General features: G+C 50.6%; 1 protein-coding gene across 1 annotated transcript; it reads right to left on the bottom strand.

The window, feature by feature from the left end:
• Window positions 1-4,980: 4,980 nt before the first annotated feature.
• SLC25A28 (solute carrier family 25 member 28) lies at window positions 4,981-9,049 on the bottom strand. The gene is made up of 4 exons (XM_083505191.1): window positions 8,624-9,049; window positions 7,683-7,911; window positions 6,509-6,565; window positions 4,981-5,934 (listed from the first exon to the last, which is right to left on the bottom strand). Exons 1-4 carry the CDS (start codon window positions 9,032-9,034, stop codon window positions 5,417-5,419), a joined length of 1,215 nt encoding a protein of 404 aa, XP_083361317.1. The 5' UTR covers window positions 9,035-9,049; the 3' UTR covers window positions 4,981-5,416.
• Window positions 9,050-9,075: the final 26 nt, after the last annotated feature.

Below are 9,075 nucleotides of genomic sequence, written 5' to 3' on the forward strand. Positions count from 1 at the left end.
TTGGAAGGGCCGCCCAAAGTCCCCCCTCCGCCTCCCTGTGGCCTCGGCTCTCCTATCATTTGGATGCCGCTGTGGAGGCGCCGCGAGACGGGTACCTGCCCGCGGCCGGAGGTGCCTCCTTCCCTCGGGCCTTTAATAGGTGGCCAGCCGGCCGCTGTAATCCCCTTGTCCCGGGCGAGGAGAGGGTGCCAAGGGGCTGAATGGGGCAGCGCGCGGCGCGGAGAGGCCCATTGTGGCGGCCGGGCCGGCTCTGAAAGGCAGCGCCTGGAAGGGGCCGAGAAGCGGCGCTTATTGGATTGGGGGACAAAAGGCGGGCCGAGGGGGGCCCCGGACAAAGGGCGAGATTGACGGCCCGCGCTGCCTCCCCCGCGGCGCCCGGGAGGGCGGGGGAGCTGCGGTTTTGTTCCCCTTTTTTATCCCGGGGGGCGAGCGGGGGATTAGGAGGCGCAGTTCAATGTCGGACCCGCCCCCGCCCTGAGTCGGGGTCGAGGAAGGTGGGGAAGCGGGCAGAAGCAGACAGAGAGTGCATATCCCCCCCCCTCCCCAGGAAAGGAAAAGCGCTGCTGTGTGACTCAGGCCTGACGCGAAGAAATGTGCCTGGGTTACTTAGTGGTTGGGAAAAGGTACTCTGCACATGCTTGAAAGACGCCTCGCCGTCACTTGCGCTTCGGCCCCGGCCCTCCGGGATGCCCTCGAGATAGATGGGGTAGCCTTCGCCAAAGGCATCGCGGAGGACCTCCCCTCTGGATCTGCCTGCGCTGGAGACCCTGCTCACTGGGACGGGCAAGGCACGTGGGGGGGGGGGTGTCCGCCCATTCCTTGCTTCAAAGCAGGGTTGTCTTTTCCCACGTGAACAGGGGTGCCACATTGAATAAAGTATTGGGGGGAGTAAGCCCCGCCCCGCATAACCGATCACATGATGTGGTGCACGCACACATTTGAATGGCAATGCCCATCCATTGGGGGAGGGAGCCTCCTCAAATATTTTATTGGGGGTGGGCCAAGACCCCCTCGGCCCCTAGGAGTTGGCTCCTATGCACATGAATGGCCGCGAAGAGATTTCTTACTGCTTAGAATAGCCGGATGCAACTGCTGGCTGCTGCGCAAAGGGGAGCTGCTTCGAGCCTGCGCGAGCTGGGCCGCCTTGCCCCGCAAGAGACCCTGCGGATTGTAGCCCCGGCGGGGACTGTGAGAGGAGCCCCGTCCGCGAACGAACGGCAGCCGCCGGAGGTGAGCCCTTGGCGTTTAAAATGGTCTGGAACAAGAGCCTAGCGCCGAAGGTATCAGGTTAGCCAGAGGAGGCGGCTCCATTAAGGGTCAATGGGGCGCTGCCTCCACACTTGCAACCGATCCAGAGCGTATCACTGCCTGATGAGAACAAAACTACAGGTTTTGTTTTGTTTTTGCTTCGGTTCAGTCTACTGTCTGGGCTTCCTGCTTTCTTCCCTGCCTGTTGCAGATGGGCACCACCAGCCGCCCGCCACTGAATTAGTTGGCCAGGAAAACAGAATGAAAAAATGTACAGTAAGTTTGGTGAACAAGGAAGAAACCACCAGGGGGCGCACCCAAATAGACCTCCCGGATACTGTACCAGTAGTTTGCTTAATGCTGCCCACAATATTAACTGAAGAAATGAAGGGGCTGGGCGGGGGAAGCCATATAATCACAGAGTTGGAAGGGATCCTGAGGTAAAAAGTCCAATGGGTAAAAAGAGATTGCACTTGCTGCCCACCAGAGGGAAAACTTTTATGGATCTGCTTATCACTCTGTTGGTGGTGGGGTTACTGTAGGAGTCGCTTTGCCTCCTTTCTTTAGGTCTTGGCGATCCTGAGGAAGTTGGGGTGATGGAGAAAGAGGCAGTTGCCACTCCCATAACCCTGAATCACAGTCTTGAGTGTGCTGTGAGGCAGTTGGCAAATTACACACATCCATTTGACCAGATTTTAAACCTCTTTGATGCAGTTGATCAGTGCATCTGGCTATTAACCAGAAGTTGGTGGTTCCAGCCAACCCAGGAACAGCTGTGGGTGAGATTCTTGCATTGCAGGGGGTTGGACTAGATGACACTCGGGATCCCTTCCAACTCTATTCTATGATTCTACCCGCTAAAGAAGTTATTAAATAAATAAATAATTTTTTATTTATACCCCGCCCTTCCCGGTTTAGAAAACCGGGCTCAGGGTGGCTAACAACAAAATTTAAAACACTTAAGTGATGCAACAAAACAGCATAAAATACAGTACAAAACATGAATAACAGTAAATTCAGAATTCAAAATCAATTTAGGGGGAAATCCATCCAATAAACATTAGATGATCACCAGGGCTAGCTGGCTAAATTAGTCCTATTTGGGCCAGTGAGGAGACCAGGGGAGAATTAGCTGTGGGATCCCAGTGTGGGTAATCTTCATAAAAAGGGGGGTGGGAGGGAAGGAAGGGGAATAAAAGATCAGGTTAAGGTTTACGTTGTTGGGCACAACTCCCAACTCCCATCAGCCTCAAGCCAACATAGCCTTGTGTGGAGACATAAAATTTTAAGGAGGAAGGGGACAGAAGGAAGGAAGGTTTCTCCCTGAAGGGAAAGGATCAGAAGAGGTGTTGAAGGAAATCAGAAAATGAGACAAAAGATTACTACTGTGTTTATTAATAATACATAAAGCTGGAATAGAATGGAAGGGGAATAAGGCCGCACTAATTATAATAGAATATGATCCAGATAACAGATCCTATTCAGCTCATTTCTTCTGCCTAGTTGATTCTCCTGCTTTAAGGCAGGGTAGGGAACCTCAGGCCCAGGGGGCAAATGCAGCCCTCCGGGCCTCGCTGTCTTGTCCTCAGAACACATCATACCCCGCTTTGCACTCCAGATGTTGTCTGTCTTGAACTGCTCTGACTTGCAGCTGCTCTCTGGAGTTTTGGATGGGGGACATCCTCAATCCTATCTAGAGATGTTGAGGACTGAACCTGGAGCTTTTAACTGGCACTGCTCTTCTGTCTTTTGCAGCAGCCTGTCAGTAATTAAACAGGTAAAGTCCTCCCCACCATTTACCTTAGTCCCAGGAAAAGGGGGGGGGAGAGAGAAACTCCCATTGCCAGCCCAAGTTCTGCCCAGGGGTGCCAACTTGAATAAAATACTGGAGGGGCATGTAAGCCATCCCCATAATCAACATGACATGATGCACACACACCATTTGAATGACAATGCCCAGTAACTAGGGGGGGGGGGGAGAGATGGCTCCTCTGTTTATGCCTGTTAAGTCACTACTGCAGGAAGAGGGATTGATAACTTGGAAGTTATGTACAAGTTCCAAGCCACATCCATAGTTTTCCTGAAAGAATTGGCAAAAGCCACATGCCAGGAATTCCACTAGTGTGCAGGTACTCTGTGTTTTTCCTGTTGCCCTGCTACCCAGATCTAAGCCATGGCTTGACTTAGCTTTATGTCCATACTGAGGTTCATGGTTTGTCTTGCTCCTAACAATGCACAAGCTGCAACTAGGGGTTGTTCTTGGCTTACCAATTGTGGTTTGCTTGCAGAAGACAAGCCACAAGGCCAGGCTTGGATAGAACACTAAGCTCAACCATGGCTTAGTTTGAGGAGTGTGGCAGCAGGATTTCCCACCTGTACCTGCATGCTTATGCATTCTTGTTTATTCATGGTTTGAATTACACGTGAACTGGGCCACGGAGAAAATTTTCTCAAAATTAATGTTTACACCGCCTCAAAGATTGAGGGGGAAATGCCAGTCAGGGAGCACTCCTCTGCATTGCTGCAACAGGTGAGCCTTCTTGTCAGCTTTTCTTTCCCAGGAAGACAATAATTTCCTGTCAAAGTCTACCCTTCCAAGACAGGTCAAGTCAGCAAGAAGCACAGCTAGCAAAACCATGTATGAACAGGCATTTTGAACATAAGATCTATCTGCCCTTTTGGTTCAACTTCAAAGCTCTAAAACATCAGTTCTCTCTCCATCACTCACATAACCCTAATGCAACAGAAAGTATGCATTAGGAAATCTAAAATTTGGCTACATCCATCATAAGCCAGTGAAGACAGGTGTATTGTTTTGAGGTTTCACTTTGCTGCAAAGGGCACACTTAGGAAGCAGACAGGCTGTTCAGTAAGACACTGGCTCAGTCAGAGGTTTGTATTTGCCTCATTTGTGTATTCTTCCTCTTCCTAAATGACACATTCCAAATCTTGGGATCAAGAGTAGCAGGAAAGATTGCCACACTTCCCCCCTAAGAAGTAAGATGAAGCCCACTTGGCCATTCCAAGTTAAAAGTTACCTGGAACCTAAGTGCCGTACTTTTGGAGTTCCTGCAACATGGATGGGCCAGCATCATAGGACAAGGCAAGCAGAGAATGCATGCTTCATAACTGCAGATGGATAAATGGTATCCCCCAATATCACCTGTCTGCCTGTTCTCAAACTACAGCCTGACTCTTTCACATTGCTACTCTGTTTGGTGTGACAGAGGATAATAGGAACAAGAACTTTTTTTTTTACATATGTGCACACATGCACTTGTGTATTTTCCATCACAGTATATATATTACTGGAGGACACTGCAAGCCAGTTGAAAGAACACCCAACTGAGGCAGACTGCATCTTTTCCCCTGCTACTATAAGAATGTGTGTTTGAGCTGCGTTGGTAGGTAAGAATACTGCTGAAATATATATGGGAGGAACAAGAATCACCTAAAACTGTCAGTTGCCTGGTGCTGGTATCCTGTAGGAACATAGATGCTCTCCAAATACTGTTTAATGACAATAGAAAGCTGGTTCTTCATGGATCAATATTAGTCATACAAGATGCGGCATTATATGATACTAATCTCACTTCTACTCTCCCACCTACCACAAGAGGAAACAATTTAGACCACCCTGCTATAGGTTGGTCCAACTGACCTGTAACAAAGCCCTATAGAGCTGCTAAAAAGAGAGCAAGAGATAAGGAGAATAAGAGCAAACAAGGGCTGTGACGATAAAGCAGACTTTATTGGAGGTGCCAAGGGCCACAACAATCAAAGCCTTCCCAGAGAGCATGAGGTTTGTGTGTGTGCTACTAGACAACAGCTCAGCTAACACTTCCCCTGCCTCCATCACCACATAGTCGTAACAGCAACCCGTTCAGGGTATGCAGGTCATCACCCCAAGTTCCAGTGCGCTCACGGTAGCTCATGGTAGTCTCCACCTCTTTTAAGGGAATACAACTTTTGGGGCAAGGGAGATGCTTGTTAGGTGACAGGCTAGAAAAGGGTAGGCCAAGCTGCTGCTCATTGTGTACTATCCATTTGGGAGAAGGATGATGGGCTGTGCAAAATGCAGCAGCAGGCAAGAGGCGGCATCGTTATTCCAAAGGCTTGCTTGTCATCTGAGTCTGGCACCAGCCAATCCAGCGGGTGGAGTCACATTTCACTTCCCGGCCAATCGTTCCTCCTTTCGCTTGGTAAGGAAGTATTTGAAGAACTCATACACAGACCAGGCAATGGCTGTGGAGGGCATCTGGTAAATGACACGTGCTTGTACCCCTCGAAAATAGGCAGTCAGCCCACCCACGCGGTACACCGTCCTGAATGCATGAGCCATGCCTGTAATGTGCCCACTGATGTTGGTATTCAGTGCCAGGGCCTCCTGGGTATTCAGCAGTGTCTTGCAAACGTCCAATGGGGTGGTGGCAGCAGCAGCAATGGCCCCTGCACAGGCCCCTGCCACCATATGGGAACTAGGGTTGTACTGTCTGTGGGGATTGAGGTGTTCCTGCAAAGATTCATATGCCATGAAGTGGATGGCCTGGAAGGGGATGTTCATAGTCAGCTGAGTGGTGTAGCTTCGGTAGAAAGCTCCTGCCCCTTCATTGCACCATACAGCACGTACACAGTCTGTTGCTCGCTGGTATGGAGAGTTGTACATCTGCATTCTCTGCTTTACCACTGATCACAAGATGACAGCAGCAGCCCAGCCATGGAGACGAGAGAAGGGCAGGGAGGAGCAAAGAAAAAATAAATAAGTAAGTAAGTGCAGTGATCTGAACAGTGTGCATTCTATGTAAACACTTGAATAGATTCAGGGGCCCCTGCATCCCTTAAACTTGCCTCAGTGTGATCTATCTACCCACCCAGCAAATCCTGCAGAACTCTACAACTCATGAAAAAACAGTAATGCCCCAATTCTGGAATTGTGAGACATCAAGTAAAAAACGGGGGTTACTGAAATGTGATCTGATTTTGCCTACGCAATGTAGGGAACACAAATATGAAAGACAAGTTGCAATATTGTTTTTATGTCATTTATCAACACCAAGAGCAAGGGCAGACACACAAATACATTCTTTGCTTCAGCCAAAGTCTTGTCCACCACCCACCCGCTGCATCCAAAGAACCCTTGTAGCAGGTAAGGCTGCATGTCTGAACTGTATCACAAGCAACATGAAAGCACCCCCTGGTGACAAGAAGGGAACAGCACAAGCTGCATGAAAGTTGCAGGACCGCTGGGAAGCAACATTACCTTCTGCTGGGTTCATGGCTGCATCATGAAGCAATGTTGCCACACAGCCTGCTGCGCCTGCAAAACAAGGACTATTACATGTGAAAAGTGGGAAGAAGACCTAAGGAGCTCTCAGAATGTGCCACCGGAGGAGTGTATGCCAGCAAATAGGGACACCCACCTCCCAAAGACAGAATGAAAGTTCATTGAGAAATTAGCATCAGTTTTCAGAAAGGGAATATCAGAAATATTCAAGGCTCCAGTGCAGGCAATATTTATCATATTAATCTCGACCCACATTGGAAGGAATGGGGGGGGGGGAGAATCAGAAGACTAAGACTGCAATCCTAACTCCACTTACCTGGGAGTAAGTCCACTGAATTAAATAGGACTTACTTCTGAGTAAACATGGTTAGGATTGCACTGTAAATTATCTATCATCTTTAATTCCTAGAGCAGAGAAGAGCCAAGACCGTCTTGCAGCTATTTAGGATTCTTGCAGCTATTTAGGATTCTGCTGTCATCCTGCTAACACATCCAACAAGCTTCAGAGTGAGACAGGTTAGTTCCAAAATTCTAGGATCTCCAGATAATTGGGTCTTCCTATTATCTGTCCAGACTATCAGAGATGAAGGAGCCTCAGAAGCATGCTAGTGTGAAAAAGTAAATGTAAGCAGACCAGACTCTACAACATGTTACAGCAAGCTTGGGGTTCTCCCCACTCAAAAATGAGGATGCTAAAAGGACAAATGTAAGAGCAGATACAAACATGGACACATCTGGGACAGCTGCTTCAAAGGAAGAGCACTATATAAAGTCAAAATGAAATACAAACAGCAACACACCCATTCTTCTATCATATTTCAAACTATCTTCACAATAAAAAAAAGTTTCTGTCTGCTCTGGTGGAAACTGCAGCTATCTGCCCCACATTCCCACAATCCCTTCTCATTCACAAATTCCTTTCAAAAGTCAATGGCAAATCCTACATTCCTAATGATCATGGTTAGATAATGCTTGGAGTGAAGCAGAACACAGCATCAGGGAAGAATGTCAATAGTAAACAGGATTCAGAAGTTAGCAATATAAGAGCAGTAAGAAAGAACCAGGCATCCAGTTCTTCATTTCACTAACAGTCCTAGCTGGGAACATAGGGACCCTCAGGGTGGGGCAAGGAGTCAAGAAGGGACAATACCGTTGGCCACATGACTATTGCCCCCAGCATGGATAATGTCGGTAAGTGTCTTTTTCAACTTTTCGTAGCAGGCGAAATACAAGGCATGAGCAGGGCCTGCCCCTGTGGCTGTGATGTTCAATCCACGCATGGGTCGCCAGATCCCTTCAGTCCGCACGATCCGCCACAGGGCCTCCAGCACATTCCGGTAGCGAGCAGCAGGTTCCGGTTGCAGGCTCTGCATCCTTGTCTGCCAGCGCAGGGAGGGGAGCAGGTTAGATATGCCAAGGGACTTAGCCTAGTAAGCGCTCCACACCCAGCTCTCCCAACCCAGGACACTCCTTCCTTTCAGAGCCATTCAGCTGCATTTGATGGCTGCACACAAATGAGTGCTCGCAGGCAGCCTTTGCAGGTGTCTGCAGATCACCAGGGGAGCTTCCCGCTCGTCAGGACTCTACCGTCTGTACAACACCACCACCTTACCCCATCCTCCCAACCCCATGACTGAGACCAAATATTTCTGGAACCAGGTCGGTCGCTTTGGCGGCAAAAGTGAAGGCCTGAAACGTGATCAAGGAAACCGATCTTGCTTCTTGTCAACTAGTGGCGGCAACACATAACTCTCCTGTCAAGTGATCGTTCGTTGGCACTTCTGCCATTAGCCAGCAAAAGAGCCGAGAACGTGTTTGATCCATCCCTCCCCGAAGTCTTTAGCTCCAACGCATTCATCGGGGGACACCTCCTTCGCCTTTCTGTCAACTCTGGGGCTTTTCCCCTTTTTGCTAAATTCGGATCTAGTCGGACCGTCCGGTGATGCGGATTAAAGTGCAACACTAATGAAGATCGTGTGCCGGTTAACCGCTCTCAGGTCCTGCCCAGGGACTCCCGCGTCTCGTCTCAGTCCCCCGCCCCCCGCCAGCACCCGCCCTGCTCCCGGAGAGCGGCTCGGCGCCCGTTCTCACCTTGACACAGTCCACCGGGTACATGAGGCTGTGCTCCAGCACCCCCGCCACAGCCCCTGCGAGCATGTGGGTGGAGGCGGCGGAGCCCCGCGGGAGGGCCTCGTAGTCCGGCTCCGGGCCGGCCTCCGTGTCCGTGCCAGTCCCTCCCGCCCCGCCACCCCCCGCGGGCCACGCCCAACCCGCCCCTCCACCGTCGCCCCCGCCCAGCAGCAGGAGGAGCTGGCGGCCCGGCTCTGCCCCACCGCGCTGCCCGGGCCCCGCCGCGCCGCCCGCCCCGAGCTCCATGGCACCGCCGTCGAGTCCGTTGCGGGCTGCACACTCGGTCCTGCGGCTCCCGCTCTGTCCGCCCCGCCCATGGATGTCACTCATTGGCCGCGGACGGTTTTCGCGCCGCCCCGAGCCAATGTCCATTGGTAGGCTGCGACTCACGCTCGCTTCCATTGGCTAACGTC

This window comes from Podarcis liolepis, assembly GCF_965112155.1.
Source record: "Podarcis liolepis genome assembly, chromosome: 5".
NCBI lineage: Eukaryota > Metazoa > Chordata > Lepidosauria > Squamata > Lacertidae > Podarcis > Podarcis liolepis.